The sequence below is a fragment of the Helianthus annuus genome, chromosome 15 (genome assembly GCF_002127325.2).
Source record: "Helianthus annuus cultivar XRQ/B chromosome 15, HanXRQr2.0-SUNRISE, whole genome shotgun sequence".
Classification (NCBI taxonomy): Eukaryota; Viridiplantae; Streptophyta; class Magnoliopsida; order Asterales; family Asteraceae; genus Helianthus; species Helianthus annuus.
The window spans coordinates 162,261,322-162,283,153 of NC_035447.2; the positions used below are offsets into that span (position 1 = coordinate 162,261,322).

The window sequence follows — 21,832 nt, forward strand, 5'->3', positions numbered from 1 at the left end:
ACTATAACAAACCCTACGCCATTATCAATAAACAACCATACGCCCTAGTCTCCCTCTGATCGCACATAGCAGAGCTTCGGTGAACTATCATCTTGTCATCCAAGAATTCGGTTAGTATTAGCATAACTTACTCTATTTTGTTGGCCAATAACTTACGATATTGCATGGGTTAATAGTTGCGTGATGATCTGTTCTTGATGTATACATGTAATCGGCCGAAGGTTATAGGGATCATAATCTAGGGATCATGTGAGTCTGATAATTGTTGTTATTCATGTGCAATATGTTAATGAAACCGATCTTGTTCCATGTGAAAGTGTACTGTTTGATTAATAACCATGTGTGTGTTGTTTAGAAAGTGGCGGCCATGTTTTCCACAAAATAATAGCTTATCCTGTGCATGCGACCTTTTTGATTTGTTGATCATCTAGTGGACCGAGTGAAGGCCCAATGAGGAGAGCCCATTAAATAAAAGGTCCAATGGGTGATGAACACATATTAACATGATAAGTAACAGTTTCGGCCATGTATGTGTGTGTGTGCTGTTTTGAAAGCCTAGGCAATTAGATAGGGACCTTTCATAATTGGCGGCTACTGTTTTGATATTATACATGTGACTTTTGATGAGTTGGGTGGAAAGGCCACATGTGTTGATCGGTTTTAGGGCCGAGCAAAGGTTCAATAAGGGGCGCCCATGTATAGTTTTGTCTAATTAAAACACATGAGTATTTTGAGGTGGTGATTTGATATTGATTTTTAGGATGATTGTGACTACACATGATTATGATAGTTACATAACTCTTGCATGAATCGATAAATTTGATACGTGAATGGGCCTTGGACGGATAGGAGTAGCATGTGATCATTAAGTGTGGATCAGTGGGTTATTGAGGAGTGGGCCTGGGAATCAATGGGTTGCAGGATGAATGTGGGCCGGGGTTTAATGGGGAATTAAGAACTGGGTATTAATTCAATATAATGAATCTGGGCCACACCCCTCCATGAATATTAAATCTGGGCCGGGTAAATTGGAAGCCCAACAGTGGTATGATGCGGGGTGATCAGGTGTTGGACTAGTTGTAGCATACTTGGCTGGTTAAACAGTAACCTAACATTGGGCTGGGTAGGTTGGGTTGAGTTAATGATGGGCCGGTTAATGTAATAGGGTAGCTCACTGATCTATTGTTGAATATTAGTTGATCGGGTTTAATGTATTGATTTGGGCCGAACAGTTGATTAAATGGGTTACCTTATAACAAACGATTTAATTAATAATAGGATGTATGGGATGGATTGGTTGAAGATATATTAACCGGATGGGATTATATATTAACCGGATGGACTTGGGCCATCCGGATCGGTTCTATAGTGTAAGGGTAATCCGGTTAGGGTTGGATAATCGGATTGGGAATGTTGATTGATTCGAACCTTGTAACTTGATTGAGCTACTCGATACTGTGTGCTATCGGACCAACTGTGTGCATAATCATTGTTCTTGTTGAATTGTTGCTTAACTGTTATACGTGCCATACGTGACAACCATTGATGTGATCTATGTGTAATCAAACTGTAAAACTGACCACTACCAAACACTCATCTAGGTCGTGAGTATTGAACTTATTTAACAAGTGAAATATTCTGCCGAGCAAATCAAGGTGAGTTCATTGCATCTCTCTAAGCATGCGTCCCGGTGGTTTGGGACAACTGGTAAACATTTGGAAGGGAAACATTGGGTAAATAACTTAATCGGTTTTGGTTATTGCCTGGAGGGCAATGGGGGTGATTAGTTGATAGCGCTATTAGGTGGGAAACCTCACACCGGGCCGTAAGGACGGGCGTGAACTAATTATCTGGGTATGGCTATGGTTGTTAGAGGCACACTCCTCGGATACATATGGGCACTCTCCCTAGGGTATCTAACGAAGGCAACATAGCAAACGGTCGTTAAGGGGTACCCACTCCCCGGATACTTATGGGCACACTCCCTAGGGTATCTAACATGAGCAACATCGTAACGCAACATTAAATCGCATTAACATACATATGGTAACATAACTTGTTAACAAAACCTTGAACTCACCAGCGTAGTCTGACACACTTGTTGCATGCTTGTAGGTAATTATTGAAGGAACTTGGGAGCTTGCCGTCTGATGCTGCTGGAGTGGTTGTGGTCATGATAAACAATTACATTGATTTGGTTTCGATACATTTACACACTTATACATTTATGCTTCCGCTCAATACTTTGGTTTTGGTTTAACTTTTCAAACGATACATTTCTTTCAATTGGGTATTTCAATACATTATAACTTGCGTTTGATATGATTGGTGGCTCTTTGTTGGATCGTTGCACCTCCAATAGGGACATGCCCTAGGTGGTTATTTGGGGGTGTGACAACACGAACAAGAAATTTCGTTCCTTTAGCTAAATGAAGGTCGCGTTCATTCATTTATGTTCGTGAACGTTCGGTAACATGTTCGTTTGTATTCGATAGTTCATTTGTGATTTGTTTTTATATTTTATTTAAATATTACAAAATCCCGACAAATAAAATATTTAATAAGTGTTAATGTATTATATGATCTGTTTATAGACGTGTGTTTGTGTTTGTTTGTTTCCATTTGTATTCTTCAACGTTCGTTTTTGTTCGTTTTCTAAAATTAACAAACAAACACAAACGAACACGAAGAAGTTCATTTACTTAACGAAAAAACACAAACATAAAATCACGTTTAATAAGTGTTCATGAATCGTTCATAAACTTATATATTCTTTAATAAATGAACACGAAAAAAATCTCATTAGTGTTAGTTTGATAATTTACAGCCTAGAGGTAGCTACTCTAGACGTTTCTTTTTCTTAAGGGTGCTACTTTCTACACCCCCCTATTTACTTTTTTTCACCCCCTCCTCTCACATACTTACAGGTGGGGCCTGCGTGGGACCGACAGTTTTCCTCTCACAAGGGGGGGTATAATCAGGAAAGAGGGGGGGTGCGTATAGAATGAGCCTTTCTTAATTATCACTTTGCACATCGGTTTCACCACCACCACCTCGCCATCCGTACCACCACCACCACCACCCACTCTCCTCTTCACCCTACACCGATTCTTTCGAAAAATTATTTCTGGGTCTTATCATTTAACGTTCCTGTCAATTTATTGTACAAGAAAACCATCGAAAAAAAAGGGAAGAAAGGATGAGCTCGGGTCCAGATGTCTCCGGCGCTAATGGCAACATCGATGAATATATCTCTCAGCTCATGCAATGCAAACCCTTATCAGAACAAGAGGTTATTATCCATTCATCCATCTCCAATTCGTTGATTTTTATTTGAGTTCGAGTCAGATCTGGTTAATGGGTCAGATCTATTGCAGGTTACGTTCAAAGTTTTCAGTTTGAATTTTTAATATGTCTTTCACCAATACCGTACAATTGATCTACGCTGTTGATCGGCTTTGTTATTCGGGTTTCGGGTTATTTGGGTACGATGTATTGTATCCGATACCCGACTAACGATCGGGTTTGTTGGGTTTCGGGTTATTTGGGATTTTGATGTTTAACTGAAACCCGACCCTAATAACAATCTTTTTAATCGGGTAATGGGTTTGTTCGGGTCGGGTTATGGGGTACGGACGTACGGTTAAAATCAATTGGTGTATCAGACTATCAGTATGTTGTAGCATGATTATATGCTCGAATTGAGAAATTTATGGCTCTAGTTTTCAAATCTATAGCTGGGAGCTGAAATGAATTTTGGATAATTAGGGATTTTGGTGTCAAATTTTGAAAATTTGAGGAAGAACATTGGTTGAGGCAGATTGTACCTTATAATTTCAATATTTGGATCTCAAACCGGGGGATTTGCTTTGGTTTGGGTGGTTCAGTCGGTTTTTGAACACCACTAGATTCTATGTTCTGTTGTGTTCTATTAATTTTGATGTTATGCCAGTCCACTGTAAGATAAATGCATACGTGTTTAAGTTTCGGCTGGCATGCTTTCGGTTTTTAATTCAGCATTCATTTTTGTTACATCACTTTAACCATGGTGGACAGAAGTTTAGTGTACTGCTTTACATGAACCCGACACGAAAAGCTCATTTGCAGCTCACACGAACATGACCCATTTAACACAAAACATATTTTTGCATATCAGTACTTTAAAATTACAGATTTAAAATAAAAAAAAAATACAAATGTGTATGCAGCAATTACGTTAAAATTTTAAAACGTAATTCCCGTTTAACATCAACCCTTTTGCTTAAGTAAGAAATGAAACACATTTCTTTTAAAAAATAACAAAAATAGACGGGTCAACCCCTGAACCCGCCAGGTTGACTTACCTGACTCATTTAGCTAACCGCGTTCGACCCGAAACTAACCCTAACCCGTTTAGACTGAATCCAAGCCGACGAATCATGTTCGATTGTTAGGTTCCTGTTATGTTTTCGTGTCGTGTCGTGTCGTGTCAGGATTTCACACCATTATGTACTGCTTTGATTCAATGTAGGTTAGGGTGTTGTGTGAGAAGGCTAAGGAGATCTTGATGGTGGAAAGCAACGTACAGGTATGTTAAATTATTAGTCGTTTTATAATCATAATTTTGTAATTGCAGCACAATAAACTCATGAAACTTTTTTGCATTTGTGTTCCAGCCGGTTAAAAGCCCCGTGACAATCTGTGGTGATATTCATGGCCAGTTCCATGATCTTGCAGAGCTATTTCGAATCGGAGGGAAGGTACGGTTCATGATTATTGTCATCCTAGACTTGCTTTGAATCTTGTGTATGTTACTCTTTTGATATTATTAGTTTCTTTTTGTAGTGTCCGGATACAAATTATTTATTTATGGGAGATTATGTTGATCGTGGTTATTACTCGGTTGAAACTGTAACCGTAAGTCGATACAATGCATTCTTGTTAATTATTCTTTTAATACCATGGTTCTTCTAATTCTATTATTTTTTTTATATTGCAGTTATTGGTGGCCCTCAAAGTGCGGTATCCACAGCGTATCACTATATTAAGAGGAAACCATGAAAGTCGCCAGATAACTCAAGTTTATGGGTTTTATGATGAATGCCTACGAAAGTGAGTACCCTATGGTTTGTGTTTTGTAGTTACCTTATATTGTCACAAACAATGTCTTTAAAAGTGTCTCTAAAGAGTTAAAGAAGTGATCTTCACTAGCCTTTGCGATCGTCAAAATCAATCTCAATTACCAGAAGAAGAAGAAGAAGAAGGGGTGAAGAAGACAAGGATATAAGGTTATCCTTTTAGTAGCAAGGAGCCAACGTTATAATTTCAAGCCTAGGGTTGCATGTACATGATGCGCAAAGGGGAACTTCTATGGAGGGCACTAAAAAGGCACACTTCTAATTGTGTCACGTAGACACCTTGTCGTAACTAAAGCAACGGTCTATGGAGAATTCCTGAATGTGCCTTACACCTAGGCGTGCTTTTTAAAATAAAGGGTCACATTTCTTTTGTTCATAGTTGTTGTTGTATAATCATAGCAACTTTTTGCAGATATGGTAATGCTAGTGTGTGGAAGACTTTTACGGATTTGTTCGACTATTTTCCTCTTACCGCATTGGTACACTATCTATTCTTTTTAATCTGTGTGTTTTTTTTTTTTTTTTTTTTTTTTTTTTTTTTTTTTGTAAATTTGGCTATAGGAGCCTATCTTCTCTTAAATTGGCTTAGGGGGTGTTTGGATGGGCGTTTTGACAGTGATTATATGATACTGAATAGTTAGAAATATACTTATGTTGCTTGATGTTATAATATTTATATGTTTGATTATTTGCCAAATTCTTACTATTGAAGATTATTGATAAGAACTGTAACACAACTGATTATTCATCCCCAAAAGAAGCAAATAATCAGAAGCAGGATATTGCTTATCCAAACATTAAAAACCAATTATTATGTCTTAGAGACCCAATAGTATATTTGAATCATACTTTCTACGGGGTGATTAGTTTACTATGATGATGTTATCAAGTAACCGACCGCCTTTATATGCAGGTGGAGTCCGAAATATTTTGCCTTCATGGTGGATTATCTCCTTCAATTGAGACCCTTGATAATATAAGAAATTTTGATCGTGTTCAAGAAGTGCCCCACGAGGGGCCAATGTGTGATCTTCTTTGGTCAGATCCCGATGATCGGTGTGGTTGGGGTATCTCACCTCGGGGTGCTGGATACACATTTGGCCAAGTATTATCTCCCATTTCTCTTTTAATTTATTTCATTTATTTATGGATCAATAGCATAAGATAAAACACCGCTACGTTTTCTTATTTTTCACAAAATAAAAAATCTCTCAACCTTATTTTTGTATATTAAAGTTCGCGAACTTGTGAACATTAGATGAAAAAGTCACTACCCTAATTTTTGTATATGGAAGTCCCTAACTTTTTCTAAAATGCACGTGCTTGTGAATTTTCTTGTAAAATAAAATTTATACCATCTTATTTCACCCGCTTAAAAATTAACAAATCATTATTCAAATTAAAAAAATTAAGTACGTTCATTTTAGAAAAGTATATGGACTTTAATATACTAAATTAGTTTAATGACCTTTTCGTGTATTTTTTACAAGTTGAGGGACTATGCCACAATTAGGTTGATGGACCATTTTTTTTTATTTAAACAAGAAAGTAAATTGTTTTTTTTTTTCAGTTGTATTAATCCTTTATTATATGATTTCTGAACTTTATTTGGTATTTTATCAGGACATATCTGAACAATTCAACCATACAAACGGGTTAAAGCTCATTGCGAGAGCGCACCAGCTGGTTATGGAGGGATTCAACTGGGGTCATGTAATAACTTCAAAACCTCTGTATTTTTCGTTCGGGTAATAGATTTTTCTAACGACTCTGGATTGCCTTTAAACAGGAACAAAAGGTTGTGACAATCTTTAGTGCACCTAATTATTGTTACCGTTGCGGGAATATGGCTTCCATTCTTGAAGTAGATGATTGCAAAGGTCACACCTTCATTCAGGTTCCTCTCTTAAATCTAATCATATTTCATAACACAAATCATGAACAAAGTTTATGCATCTATTTTATCTTCGTGTATTTTTTGTCCACATTTTAGTTATTTATGTTTGGGTATATATTTGTTTCCACGTTTCTACTTTTACTATATCTATATCCACTATATTTTCTTAAAACGGGACAGGCTTATAAATTTTAGAGTAAAGTACATGGATGGTCCCTGCAGTTTGCCAAAATCTTGGATTTGGTCCCTAGTTTTCCAAAAGTACATGAATGGTCCCTGTGGTTTGCACTTCGTAACACATTTAGTCCGTAACTTGGACCTGCTAAAACCTTTAGATTTTTTGGCTCCTGAGCCAACAAATCTAAAAGTTTTAGCAGGTCCAAGTTACGGACTAAATGTGTTACGGAGTGCAAACCACAGGGACCATTCATGTACTTTTGGAAAACTAGGGACCAAATCCAAGATTTTGGTAAACCACAGGGACCCTTCATTTACTTTATTACTCTAAATTTGAAGACATATATATGATGATACACGTCTATTTAACGTATGTTATGGCTATTAAGGTATAAATATCCTAAAAATTAGCGCAGCAATTTTTGTGATTTTCGTTATAAATGGGTATCTCAGTACAAGTGTGCTGAAACTAAAAAGAGAATCTTAAATTGCAGTTTGACCCAGCTCCTAGGAGGGGTGAGCCAGATGTGACGCGTAGGACACCCGACTACTTCCTGTGAGATGGCGAATTCAGTCTCTTTTGGACCGGTTTTTGCGCATCAGACGCATTGCAGCATCTTACTATTACCAAGTAAAATGGGCATGTGACATAAGCCTGGTTTAGGCTTTTTGCATTTACTAGAGAAAAAGCACAGCAATTGTTACACACTAATTTGTATCATCTAGCGCTGGTTTTCTGTTGTTTTTTTGTCTGTTGTTGATACAAACATGAAGTTGTGGGGTGGGGATATATAGATGCAAAACAGTTTAAAATCATGCTCTCTAATTGCTACCTCATGTTTTATACCTAGAATTAATCATGAAACTAGACATTTTCTTGGGGTTGTAGTTATGTGATGCTTTGCGTACCTTCACCTGCGTATCAAGCATTACATTCTATGTTGAATTCACTAGCTGTGTATCAGCTTCTGTTTGCGCGTTATACCTTTTGTGTTAAAAAAAATAGAATGTGTTGTTTTAATGTAGTTTATGTTTGTTAGGATTTGATATATATATATATATATATTTTTTTTTGGGAAATGGACTGTATCACCCTTAACTATGCAAAATTGGCCAATATCACGCTCAACTTTCAAGTTGGCTCCCACCACCCTCTATTCGACAAGTTGGTGTCACTGTCACCCCTTCGTTAAAAAAACACTAAGTCAGTTTTTTAAGCCTATGTGGCATTTAGATGATGACTAGGAAGCATACGTGGACAGAAATTTGATATATCATCTGTTTAACATCACTTTAACCATTTAACCCTAATTCCCAAACAATCTCATCTTCTCCCCATCAAATTGCAGACGAAGATCAATTGCAGGTAGAGGGTCATCGCCGTTCTTGCCCTAATACCTCCTCCCCATAGTTGTTCTTGCCGTAATTGCCCATTGAAACATTCAGTCAACATGTCGTCGTCTTCTACCTCTGGTCTAATTCGAAAACCAAAAGTCTTCAAGGTCGATTTGGATGGAAATGTGTACTGTCATCATGACATTGTTGCTGTTCTTCGAGTAGCTGGTCTTAAAAGTGAAAGACATGGTGAAGAATTTTACGGGTGTTCTCACTGGCCTGTAAGTTGAATTTGCATATCAATTTGGTGTTATGTAGATATTCCATTGCAATTTCCTTATAGTTGTTGTGTTTTGTAGAGAGGGGATTGCAAATTCTTCCTCTGGAAAGAAGATGTTGATAAGATGTTCGTTGAACGTTCATACGGCACCTCAACTCAAGTGACGTTTAAAGACCTGAAGATAAAGAACCTTAAATTACACAATATGTTGTTAATAGAAGAGAACAAGAACTTGAAAGCAATGAGATTTGACACAAAGACGAAGTCGAAGAAACCATATGTGCTAACCTTTGTAATTGCAATTGCCATATTGTTGTATTTGTGGAATTAGTATTTATTGATAATGAACTGTTGTGGTATTTAGTGTTTGTAACCATTTCTGCCCACTTGTTATGAAATGAAGTGTTTTGTTACTTTGACTCAACTGGACATCTAAGTTAATGTACATGCTGACCATACTTGCAAGTGACTCAAACTGCATATGAAGCTAATGTTTGAACCAAAATTGACAAACTGTGTAAAGCAAAAGTGGCCAAAGTTTGACCAAACTGTGCATAATTGGCCAAAATATGAACCAAAGTGCAACTGCACTTGCAAGTGACTCAAACTGCATAACTAGGTGCAAAATTGGCCAAAGTTTGACCAATTTGCAGTAAAACTGTAACTAGGTGCAGAATTGGCCAAATTTTGAACCAAAGTGCAAGTGCACTTGCAGAAACAGCAGACCAAAGTGCAGAAGCACTAAACCAAACTGCTGTTAAACTGTAAGTTGAATCAAAATTGGCCAAAGTGCAGAATCACTAAACCAAACAGCAGAAACACTAAACCAAACAGCAGAATCACCAAACCAACCAGCAGAATCACCAAACCAAACAGTAGAATCACCAAACCAAACTGCAGACTGACCAAAACATACCAAACAGAAAGCATGGTCATCAATTTTTGAGTCAACCTATTAAAGTGTACACAATGACCATAATGGAATATGTACACCAATGTGTGACTCAATCAACAACAAAAGTCAAACAACACAGAAAAAGTCAAACAACATAGAAAAAGTCAAACAACACTGAAAAGTCATACATTGACTACTTAACTAGTCCCACATTACTAGAAGATGTTTTTAGACAAAATATTAGAGTCATACATAACATTGCCTACTTAAATAAGTCATACATAACAGTGCCACAAACATAAAAGATCACATATAACTTCAGCCTTGATTGGTCTTTCTCTTTCCCTTTTGACTTGACTTGTTGGTTCCTTTTGAGTGGACTGCTGGGTTGCCTCTTGAGTGGACTGCTTTGTTGCCTTTTTAGTTGACTTCTTCTATCTCTTTGGAGCAGAACCACCTGAGACACAAACTTTAAGCCATGTAATTAACTAAAGAATAAACTTAAACTTAATAACATTTACCTTCAGTTGTTTTCCCCTTCTCAGTGCACTTTCTTTTGTTGTGACCTCTAGCCCCACAGTTACTACATTTAATTATAACCCCATGCTTTGTGAGTTTCCCAGGCCTTTTTGGATCTTCATGAGGATCCCTCTTCCTATTCTTCTTGGGCCTACCAGGAGCAGATTTGATTGGTGGTGGATCCATTGGCTGATTGATCTTGGTCCAATACCTTTCACTAGGCAATGGAGGTATTGAGAACTCATAAGCCTTCATGTATGTATCTTTGTGATAACACACATCAACATAGTCTTCAGCATTCTTATGTAAAAAACCAGCAACAACACATACATGTTTACAAGGATATCCCCTTAAATCCCATTTTCTACATGTGCAACTTCTCTTTTCTAGATCCACAGAGACATCATCAAAATCCCTTACTTGAAAAACTTGATATGATGAGGGATACACCTCACATCTATAAGAAGCAGCTTTTGAAAATTCAAGTTTTTCCTGGATTTTAGGGCATATGATAACATCTCTGGCAGCCATTTCTGTCCTTTTTGACGTTTAATGGGCTGGGAACTAGACTTAGGTTTAATGGGCTAGGTACTCAACTGGCAACTGGACTGGGCCTGTGGTTTACTGGGTTGGGAACAGTGGTGGGTCTTATGTTCAAACATAATTGGGCTATGTTGAACAAAGACTTCAATGAACGGTTCACTCCAATTTTTAGCCTTCATTGCAAGTTCCAACACATCTTTATCATCACGAAACAGTTTAAAATCACCATTATCCGCATCCATCCCACACATATAAAAATCCCTACTTTCATACTCGTTGGTTTCCAGTGCATAATCAACTAGCTCAAAGTATGCGATATGATCAAAATCCATTTGGATTAACTTAGAATTACCATCAATATACTGAGGTTGATCAAAAGAGAAATCAAGACAACCACCGTACCAAAGCATAACATCTATACGCTCCATAAGTTAAATCAGTGTGTAAAATCACAATGCAATCAACCCTAACATAAACCTTACCTCTTGGGAGTCTGAATTTTGCCTGCAATCATCCATGATCAACGAACTAGGGTTTGATCGCCAACATCGAAGTGAACTGGTGAACAGAACTGGGTTTTGATGAAATGCAACTGATTAGAGAGGGAAAGGGGGTATTTATTGAGGCTCTGTCCATGTATGCTTCCAAGTCATCATCTAAATGCCACATAGGCTTAAAAAACTAACTCAGTTAATGTTTTTTTAACGAAGGGGTGACAGTGACACCAACTTGTCGAGTAGAGGGTGGTGGGAGCCAACTTGAAAGTTGAGCGTGATATTGGCCAATTTTGCATAGTTGAGGATGATACAGTCCATTTCCCCTATTTTTTTTTGTTTCCAAATGTTTGCATTTAAAAAATTAAAATGCATTGTGTGTATATTTTTAACATTTTTAATAGCAAATTTTGTTAATGTTATTGATGATATATCTCATTTTTCATGTCATATTCTAGTCTGATCGTCTTGGATCTTTCAGTTTTCATACTTGCTAATATGAAAAGAGAGTGTATTGTAAAAAGTGAGTATGGATAACATTTGCCATTAAAAAAATAGATATAAAAAAATTAAATAAAAAAGATATATAATAAAAGGAAGAATGTATTAGCCCACCAAAATGATATATAATAAGGGTTCTCACACCTCATTATCTATTTGCACACCTTGGATTTTTAATACGCATCATATAGACCTATACAATGCGTATTGAAAAAGTTAAAAAATATTGCAGACTGACAGGTGCAGGTGTTGTCTGGCGGCCGGCATCATACGCATCGTATAGGCCTATACGATGCGTATTGACACCCTGAATTTTTGAAGTTTATTTTTTGTGTGTTGTATTGGGATTTTGGTGTTTTGGGTTTGTTATTGGTGTTTATTATTAGTTATTTTTATTTTAATAAGTTTTAAAATCTTTATTATTTTTATATCGTTAAGTATCGTATTATTTTTATATCGTACCGTATCACATTTTTAACTTAATATCGTATTATCGATTGTACGTAACCAAGCATACCAATCTAAACAGTTAAAATAAACAATCACAAATACAAATAAACTGAAACTGCAAATTTAATTACATAATAAGTTTGTACATACACAGACAATTGTTCAAAAATACATAACCGTCAAAATACAACAAAAGTACAACTATCCTAAAGCTATGGATCCTGAGTGGTGCCCGAGGGCCCCGCCCCCGCAGTGCCAGAGGTCCCCGCCCCCTGATCCGAACCAGACTGCTCACCACGCTAGAATGCCAGGATCGCCTCCATGAGAAGACGCTCCATACGGCCGTGAGCGGCCTCCATCCACGCCTGCATCCGGTCCTCCAACTCAGCCAACGCACGTGCCACAGCTGGATCGAGCTCGTCGTTGAATACGTGCTGGGGGTACTGAGGCACCCCATGTGGCTGCGGCTGCTGTGCCTGAGCACCTAACGGAAATGGAGGCGGCGACGGAGGTGGTGCTGGCTCAACGTGGTTACCATCCTCGTCATCGGAGTCGTCACCGTCGTCGCCCTCTGCGGCATCACCATCTGCCGGCTGACCCTCACCCTGTGGTGGCTTCGGAAGTAACTCTGGTAGCTCGTCTGTGAGAGTGGCGGGGGCCAACACCTGCCCGTTCCCTCCTATAAGTCGCAGACCGAGCCCAGGGAAGTCACTTGCATGCCGATCAGGGTAGCACGGGTCAAAAAGCTCGGCTCTACCATGCCCCCCATCCAAGAATAATTGGTCCTGCTGGGGAACAAGGCCCAAGGAGACGGCGATACGTGTGATGTACGCCCCCCACCCCGTACAGCACAGACCAGTCCTGCCTGTGGAATGCCGTCGCGAACCACTGGGCTAGGCAGCGATTGAGGGCGCACCTCTCCCCCCATATAAGGCAGTACAGGTAAAAGAGATCCCCCTGAGTGCACCACTCGCGACTCTGCTCGCGTGGTGCTATAGATGTGGCAATAAGCTTGTGCAGGTAGCGGTAGAGGGGATCAGTGATATAGGAAGCCCTCTGCTTCGACGACGTGCCGAAGCGATGCGTGCTGATCACCTACCAAAACCTCATCAGAGTCGTATGGGGGGCCATCCATATGCCGTCGGTGTAGATGGGGGTGTCTAACTCATCCACCCTGTAAAGGCCGCAGTTCTCGGCAAACCGTCTGAGTGACATCAAATGCCACTGCCCCGCTAGACGAAAGCTGATCTCTATCCACGGGTCGTCCTCGTCGTCATCCTCATCCGGACGGTCTGCAGGCCTGGGAGCGAAGTCGAAACGCGACAAAAACTCGCACGCCATGACCCTGTAGGACGGCGTGTATGCAATATCGAACAACTTGTCATATAGTGTGGTTAGTGTGCATGTCGTATACAAAACAAAGAAAAAACAGTAACAAATAGTATACCTTGACCATGGAGTATCGTGTCCGATGAATTGTCGGGCTCTCGCCTCCTCGACCTCTTCTAGAGCTCCCCGATCGAGGGCACAGTGGCCGCCGATCTCCATACGACGAAACTTTTCACATCTGTGATAAGCCTCGCTCCCCTCCTCGAACCTCAGATAATCATTCTCGAACAGGAGATCCTCTCCAAGGTCAGCGCCACGCCCACGGCCGCGTCCACGGCCACGCCCACCAGGCACCGCCATCGCGATCAACGCCCCCGCCGCTCCATGTGCGCGGCCACGTCCACCTCCACCGCCACCACCACCTCGACCGCCACCGCCACCTCCACCTCCACCGCCACCTCCCCGGCCTCTCCCTCTACCAATAGCGACTTCTATATCTGCATGATTAAACAATTTTAATCAATTTTTTTCAAAATATAACAATTTTTATTTAATTTTAAAAAAATATAACACCGCCACCGCTCGAAATGGACCTAATCGCGTTAGGAACGACCCGAACGGTATATTGTAATTATTATCTATCTACGACTTATTAGGTTTCGAGGCTCGTTACGGACCTACGCGCAATACGGACGTTTCGACTAAAAAAATAAAAAAAACTATATATTTACGACGTCTTAGGTTTCGACGCTCGAAATGGACCTAATCGCGTTACGGACGACCCAAATGGTATATTATAACTATTATCTATCTATGATGTATTAGGTTTCGAGGCTCGTTACGGACCTACCCGCGATACGGACTTTTCGACTAAAAAAATTTAAAAAACTATATATTTACGACGTCTTAGGTTTCGACGCTCGAAATGGACCTAATCGCGTTACGGACGACCCGAACGGTATTTATAATTATTATCTATCTACGACGTATTATGTTTCGAGGCTCGTTACGGACCTACGTGCGATACGGACGTTTCGACTAAAAAAATAAAAAAAAACTATATATTTACGACGTCTAAGGTTTCGACGCTCGAAATTGACCTAATCGCGTTACGGACGACCCGAACGGTATATTATAATTATTATCTATCTACGACGTATTAGGTTTCGAGGCTTGTTACGGACCTACGCGCGATATGGACGTTTCGACTAAAAAATTAAAAAAAACTATATATTTACGACGTCTTAGGTTTCGACGCTCGAAATGGACCTAATCGCGTTATGGACGACCCGAACGGTATATTATAATTATTATCTATCTACGACGTATTAGGTTTCGAGTCACGTTACGGACCTACGCGCGATACGGACGTTTCGACTAAAAAAAACTATATATTTACGACGTCTTAGGTTTTGACGCTCGAAATGAACCTAATCGCGTTACGGACGACCCGAATGGTATATTATAATTATTATCTATCTACGACGGATTAGGTTTCGAGGCTCGTTACGGACCTACGCGCGATACGGACGTTTCGACTAAAAAATTAAAAAAAACCTATATATTTACGACGTCTTAGGTTTCGACGCTCGAAATGGACCTAATCGCGTTACGGACGACCCGAACGGTATATTATAGTCGTTATCTATCTACGACGTATTAGGTTTCGAGGCTCGTTACGGACATACGCGAGATACGGACGTTTCGACTAAAAAAATTAAAAAAAAACTATATATTTACGACGTCTTAGGTTTCGACGCTCGAAATAGACCTAATCGCGTTACGGACGACCCGAACGGTATATTATAATTATTATCTATCTATGACGTATTAGGTTTCGAGGCTCGTTACGGACCTACGCGCGATACTGACGTTTCGACTAAAAAATTAAAAAACCTATATATTTACGACGTCTTAGGTTTCGACGCTCGAAGTGGATCTAATCGCGTTACGGACGACCCGAACGGTATATTATAATTATTATCTATCTACGACGTCTTGGGTTTCGATGCTCGTTACCGAACTACGCGCAATACGGACAGTTCAAATGTTCTTGAAAAAACACTGAATTTATGAACCCATATGATGCGTATAGGCTGATACGTATCGTATCAGTTCAAATGTGCTTGAAAAAACACTGAAATTATGAACCAATACGATGCGCGTAGGCCGATACGCATCGTATCAACCCATGTGTTCTAAAAAAAATTTGAAATTTTGAACCGATACGATGCGTATAGGCTGATACGCATCGTATCGATTCAAAAGTTCTTGAAAAACCCTTAAAAAACCCCAGTTTTCAACCCAAAAATCACACTAAACCTACGGCTAAAATGCAAAATTGAAAACGTTAAAATGATGAGGGTTTGGAGATGAATACCGTACTAGTCTTCGATCTTGAAATCTCGACCGTATGATGACCGTATGATGACCGTATGTATACCACCGTATGTGTGTGTATTTGGGTGTATTTTGAGTTTTGTTTGGTTTTGGATCGTATCAACCCTGATGCGTGTCAGTGTGTATATAATTTAGGTGTATATTTTAAGCGATTTTTACACTTTTTAGCCAAGTTTTAAATTTATAAACACGATATTCACTAACACTAAACACGCATATGGGCAAGTGCACCCATCGTGGACGTAGTATAGTGTTGGTAAGATACCAAGGTCGTCCAAGGACACAAGAGCTTTTAGTACCGGTTTATCCTCAACGTTTAATCAAATCAAAATGTTAGAAAAAAGGTTTTTAAACTAGAAAAATAAAACTAACTAAAATGCTGAAAATAAAATAAAAGTAAAAACAAATAGACAAGATGAATCACTTGGATCCGACTCGTGTGTAGTGTAACCTTTGATTATTTTCGCACTTTTGCACTTGTTTAAGAGATTATCTTAGTTATTGTAGTAGGCCCCTCTTTTGAAGGTGACGTTACCCTCAACCCAGAAGTTTGAGTCAGCAAGGATACAATCCTAAAGGGTCGGATTATTGAAAGATAATTAATTAAGTTATTAATGCATAATGTGGTAGGCCCCTCTTTTGAAGGCGACGTTACCCTCGACTAAGTAGTCTGAGTCAGCAAGGATACAGTCCTAAGTAGCCGGGTTAAAGTTTTAATAGTAGTTTAACTTATGAGGGGATCAAAGAGTTTGGACCTCTGCCATCCAATACCGTTGGGTATTGAAGGAGGTCCTACTAAATTTGACCCAGGTCCTTTGCAGGATCTATACACTGAACAATGGCAAGACTCTTACCAAACCGTGCCCTTAACCCCCGACCAGGTAGCCAACATACCTCCATATAGACGGCGGAGATATGAATGGTGAAAATTTTTTATTTTATATAGACAGTAAAATAATGCCAAGACACCATGGACAAACGATAAGGAAGAATCACCTTCAACATAAGAGACTAGTAATTAAAGTCATTAATACAAAACCAATTAAAAAGTGCAAAAGATTAAAAATAAAAAGCATTACACTAAACACTTGTGTTCACCAAGTGATGTAAGAGACTTAGGCAAACATGGCCTTTGATTGTCAAGAACTCTTACGATCAATCTTGGATCCCGAGACGACTCACACACTCTATGATGGACAATGGATGATGGTGTTGTGATGGTGGTGGGTGGTGGGTGAAGTGTGAGAGAGGTGGTGTGCCAAGGGATGAGTTGCAAGAGCTCCAAGCACTCCTATTTATAGGCTGAACAGAAGCTCGGGCACGGCCCCGTGTCCATCCTCCTCTCTTTCTTCATTAAATGCAGTTTGTCTGCATTAGTTGACCACGCCCCCATGTCCGCTGAGCACGACCCCGTGTGCAGAAGCATATCTGTACTATCAAGATTTGCCTGGATTCCACGAATCTTATAGTTGACCACGGCCCCGAGTCCGCTGAGCACGGCCCCGTGGTGGGCGATGGAAGCTTCTACCACTTTGTCTTTTCTGCTGACACTTGGGCACGCCCCCGTGCTCACTGAGCACGGGGCGTGTTCAGTCTTCTGTCTTATTGTTTTGCTTGGGAAGATGCTGTCGGGAGGTCGGGCATGCCCCGTTTGTTCCTTTTCTTGTATTTATGTTTGATTTAGCTGCCTTTTTGCTTCTTTTGTCTATTTGAGCTCATTTAATCCTAAAAATACAAAAGGAAGACAAAAGCACACTTTTTCCAACATTAGTACTAAAAAGGGTTAGTTTTATGCCACAATTGATGTAATTTATATGTTGCATTTTGTGCACATCAAATACCCCCCACACTTGAATCTTTGCTTGTCCTCAAGCAAAACTCTTTATAATGTGGCTTTTTCACTCCCAAATGGAATGGGTAGAAGAGAAGGTTTTTGGGCTTGTCATAGAGTGTCGGGATTTCCATGATTCTTTATTTAAGTTTTATTTTTATTTATTTACAATCCTATTCGTCATGATTTATTAAAAACGTTTCATAAGATAAATTACTTATTAGGGCATAATATGCCTTTTTAAAATTCTATTTATATATACAAGTTCACATACCTCACGAGGGATCACTCAACACTCGGCCGAATGTGTATTTTTAGTGAATCACTCGAGAGCGGCATGGAACTTACTTCTACCATAAGCTTGCCAAGCAATCAATCCTCCTCCTTTTTAACTATATACCTTTGCAAATATCAATAGGACTTTTTGGGTGAAAGGTTAGGCTTGGGCTAAAGGTGGGTGGTTGGGTTAGTGGTTAGTGAAAGGGCAAAAAGCGTAAAAAGCGTCGGTTTTTGGAAAGACTTTTTATTTTTCACAATTTTATTTTATTTTAATGAACCATTTTTTCAAACAAAGTTATTTTTGATGAACTTGTTTGTTTATTTGGTTTCATCAATTTTTTTTTTGGTTTTCAAGTCATAAGAAAAACCGAGTTTTGTTACTAAAAGAAAGGGTTAAAATAAAAAAAAGGGTTTTGGTGGGTAAAAAGGGTGTTTGTTTTTGGGTTAAGAAATTAAAAGGTTTAGGCTCAAAGGGGTTAACTAGGGGGATTTTGGGTACGTGGTAAAAAAAAAATGAAAAATAATGGTGTAGAAAAAAGGGTTAGTCCTAATGCCTCCATCATTTACTTGCTCGGGTTTAAGTTGGTAAGGACCGGGAATGTATTGTCGTGGAAAGTTCTAGAGTCGTAAGAACCAAGCGGCTATTCACACAAGAAACGAAAAATGAGCATTTAGTGTAAAGATATGTATTTGTATGCTCAATAAAGGTTCAAAACTCACTTTTGTGGGAATGAGTTTTTATGTGATCAAGTATATATAATCAAATTTTAACTAAGCTTGTCATGCCGTTTCATAATTTTCTTATGTTGGTTCTTTTTATCAGGACGCTATCGGTTGTAAATTTATAAAAATATAACCTTGTTAGAACTTGAAATTCCCAACTTAAACCTAGACAAGTAAAAAGAAAATGAAAATTTTTGAAAAAATTTGGGGTGATTAGCGGTTCCAATAGAGCTTTGTGTAAGGCTTGTTAATTAGGACTTGCAAGATTCAAAGTTTTAGCATCCCCCCACACTTAAATTACACATTGTCCTCAATGTGTCCCACAAATAAGTTTTTAGGTTGATTGAATGTGTAAAAGGGTGTTAAAAGCAAAATTTTATGTTACTGGTACTCTGGACACGGCCCCGTGGTGACCAGGCACGACCCCGTGTTCAAGTGCCAGTAAAAGAAGTTTGTAAAAAGAAACAGAAGCCTGGACACGGGGGCGTGTTCAGTGAACACGGCCCGTGTCCAGTTACCTGAACTGGGCGTTTTCTGCAGATTGTGCAGCATGGGACCGTGTCGGGTGGACACGGGCCGTGCCGAACTTGCTGTAATGAAGAAATTTTTGTCGGATGGCCCTGTTTTCGTGCATGGGGTGATGTTTCTCGTTTCCCTTGTTATCCTTCACCATCCCGAGTGTGTTTTATTCTTAAAAAATTAAAATTAAACTAAAAATTAATCTAAGCTAAACTAAGGATAGTTCCACGGAATGCCTCCGTGGTGCGCCACGTTTATAGGGGTCCTTGGCTAGACCCAAAGTCAGGTTACATGTTATCCGAGCGGGATGTTTTGCATCCCATGTTGCACCGTCGGAGAGCATCATCCAAACTTGAATCAATGACCTTTATGTAGTTGACCGGGTCATCGTCCTCTACTCTCCTCCCAACCCCAAACTTCACTTCCTTATCCCCAAACTTCAAAGTAAGTGTTCCGTCATTCATGTCTACCACTGCTTGTGTAGTGGCTAGAAATGGCCACCCTAGTATGAGGGGGACTTCGGTGTCCTCTTCCATATCTAGTATGACAAAGTCGGCCGGGTAGACGAAATTGTCGACTTTGACCAATAGATTTTCAGCGACACCTTGCGGGTATTTGACGGATCTATCCGCAAGTTGTATACTCATCTTGGTCGGGCTTGTTTTTCCTAGGCCGAGTCGTTTGAACATTGATGCAGGCATGAGGTTAATGCTATCCCCAAGGTCGGCTAGTGCATTACGAACGGGGGATTCCCCGATCGAGCAAGGAATCGTGAAGCTTCCAGGATCAATCTTCTTTTGTGGGAGTTTGTTGAGTACAACGGCAGAGCATTCTTCGCCTAAGTTAACTAATTGCAATGATTCAATTTTCCTTTTATGAGGGAGGAAGTCCCTAATGAATTTTGAGTATTTAGGCATTTGAGTTAGGACTTCGATAAATGGAATATTAACATGCAATTGTTTTAGTAAATTTTTGAATTTTGCGAATTGCTCATTGGTATTTTGGCGGATTAACCTACCGGGGTATGGAACTGCAGGAGCCTTGGTAGGCTCTTGAATTAGAGGGGAAGCCTTCTCTTGTTGGGGCGGTGTTGTGCTTCCCTCAGTTGGTGGTGCTGGAGCTTCTTCGGAACCCACGGTACGATTTCTCAATGTTATGAGATGGACTTGTGCTTTTGGGTTTGTTTCGGTATTACTTGGTAACGCGCCTTGTGGTCTCTCGGAGAAATTTTGAGCTAATTGATTTATTTGTTTTTCAATGTTTTGTATACTAGCTTGTTGATTTCTAAAATTCGATTCCAATTGTTGAAATCGATCCGAGTTTTTCTTTTCAGCATCGGAGATAAGGCGAGATATAGTATCTTCAAGCCTTTCTCGTCCACCTTATTGTTGAGGGAAATTTTGTGACTCGTTTCTTGGTTGTTGAAAGTTTGTTCGTTGGCTTAGGTTTTGTTGGTTACTACTATTGCCGGGTTCTCTCCAACCAAGGTTAGGGTGGTTACGCCATCCTTGGTTGTAGGTACCCGTTGGAGGACCCGACGACCTAGGTCTGTTATCAATGTAGTTTACCGACTCTGGTTGATCATCAGTTTCTTTCATACAACTCCAACTTTCATGTGGCCCACCACACCCTTCACAAGCCATAACCGAGACCGTTTTTGTCATTTCTAACTTTTTGATTTTTGAAGAAAGGGCCTCGATTTGGGCTTGTAAAGACGTGCTTTCATCAACCTTATGGGCGCCCGGGGCCATAAATTTATTGCCTCGGGGAGTGTGCCACTGAAAATTGGTTTGAGAAATTTCCTCAATTTGATGTATATTTCATGTGGGCGGCGATTACCTAAAAGTCCCCCGGAGCTAGAGTCAAGTGTTTGTCTTGTGTGTGGCAACAACCCATTGTAGAAAGTGGATAGTTGTTGCCATACCGCAAGACCGTGATGAGGACACATTCGCAATAGCTCCTTGAACCTTTCCCAAGTTTCATACAAGGATTCCCCATCCTCTTCTGAATATGTATTAATTTCAGTCATTAATTTAGCCGTTTTAGCAGGAGGGAAATACTTATAGAGAAACTTTTGGGCTAGTTCATCCTAGGTGTTTATCGAACCAACTGGGAGGGCATTGAGCCAAGCCTTTGCTCGGTCTTTTAGTGAAAATGGAAACATCCGAAGGCGGATGGCGTCGTTTGATGCTCCATTGATCCGGAAGGTATCACATATTTCTAAGAAATTAGTAATATGTAGATGGGGATCCTCGTCCGCAAGCCCATGGAAGGTTGCGGAGTTCTGAAGCATCTGTATCAAATGTGGCCGAAGTTGTTACCTTCGACATTCGGGGCATTGATAGCGGCGCCGAGATTACCCACGGTGGGTCGTAGGTAATCCATGAGGGTACGTTGGTCCACCATTGGAAATGGATCCCCCGAAACTTTCTCTTGGTTTTTAGCTTTCAGTCTTTTTCTGAGAAAGCGTTCAGGTTCTTCTAGAGGTTCTTTTATGTCTCTACTAGAACTGGAGCTCATACACTATGTAGAAAGTTCAGATG

The 21,832-nt window shown here is 39.7% G+C and overlaps 2 protein-coding genes and 1 non-coding gene across 3 annotated transcripts; all 3 read left to right on the top strand.

Moving 5' to 3' along the window:
• The first annotated feature begins 2,984 nt into the window (after positions 1-2,984).
• LOC110912876 (serine/threonine-protein phosphatase PP2A-2 catalytic subunit) lies at positions 2,985-8,109 on the top strand. Its single transcript, XM_022157708.2, has 10 exons — positions 2,985-3,292; positions 4,511-4,567; positions 4,656-4,739; positions 4,825-4,896; positions 4,979-5,091; positions 5,530-5,596; positions 6,031-6,222; positions 6,741-6,830; positions 6,907-7,014; positions 7,686-8,109. Exons 1-10 carry the CDS (start codon positions 3,200-3,202, stop codon positions 7,749-7,751), a joined length of 942 nt encoding a protein of 313 aa, XP_022013400.1. The 5' UTR covers positions 2,985-3,199; the 3' UTR covers positions 7,752-8,109.
• A 133-nt stretch (positions 8,110-8,242) lies between these two features.
• Positions 8,243-9,157, top strand: LOC110910787. Its single transcript, XM_022155380.2, has 2 exons — positions 8,243-8,807; positions 8,886-9,157. The coding sequence occupies exons 1-2, from the start codon at positions 8,643-8,645 to the stop codon at positions 9,135-9,137; spliced, it is 417 nt and encodes a 138-aa protein (XP_022011072.1). The 5' UTR covers positions 8,243-8,642; the 3' UTR covers positions 9,138-9,157.
• A 12,060-nt stretch (positions 9,158-21,217) lies between these two features.
• On the top strand, positions 21,218-21,324 carry LOC118487816. The gene has a single exon (XR_004882759.1). It is a non-coding gene; the product is annotated as a small nucleolar RNA R71 (small nucleolar RNA).
• The last annotated feature ends 508 nt before the right edge of the window (positions 21,325-21,832 follow it).

What these genes read in the sequence shown, in the direction of transcription:
- LOC110910787 (XM_022155380.2), top strand. Translation starts at nt 8,643, where the DNA reads ATGTCGTCGTCTTCTACCTCTGGTCTAATTCGAAAACCAAAAGTCTTC. An exon ending in ACGGGTGTTCTCACTGGCCT is followed by an intron (nt 8,808 to 8,885) that starts GTAAGTTGAATT and finishes TGTGTTTTGTAG; the next exon opens with AGAGGGGATTGCAAATTCTT.
- LOC110912876 (XM_022157708.2), top strand. Translation starts at nt 3,200, where the DNA reads ATGAGCTCGGGTCCAGATGTCTCCGGCGCTAATGGCAACATCGATGAA. An exon ending in TATGATGAATGCCTACGAAA is followed by an intron (nt 5,092 to 5,529) that starts GTGAGTACCCTA and finishes AACTTTTTGCAG; the next exon opens with ATATGGTAATGCTAGTGTGT. An exon ending in CTGGATACACATTTGGCCAA is followed by an intron (nt 6,223 to 6,740) that starts GTATTATCTCCC and finishes GTATTTTATCAG; the next exon opens with GACATATCTGAACAATTCAA.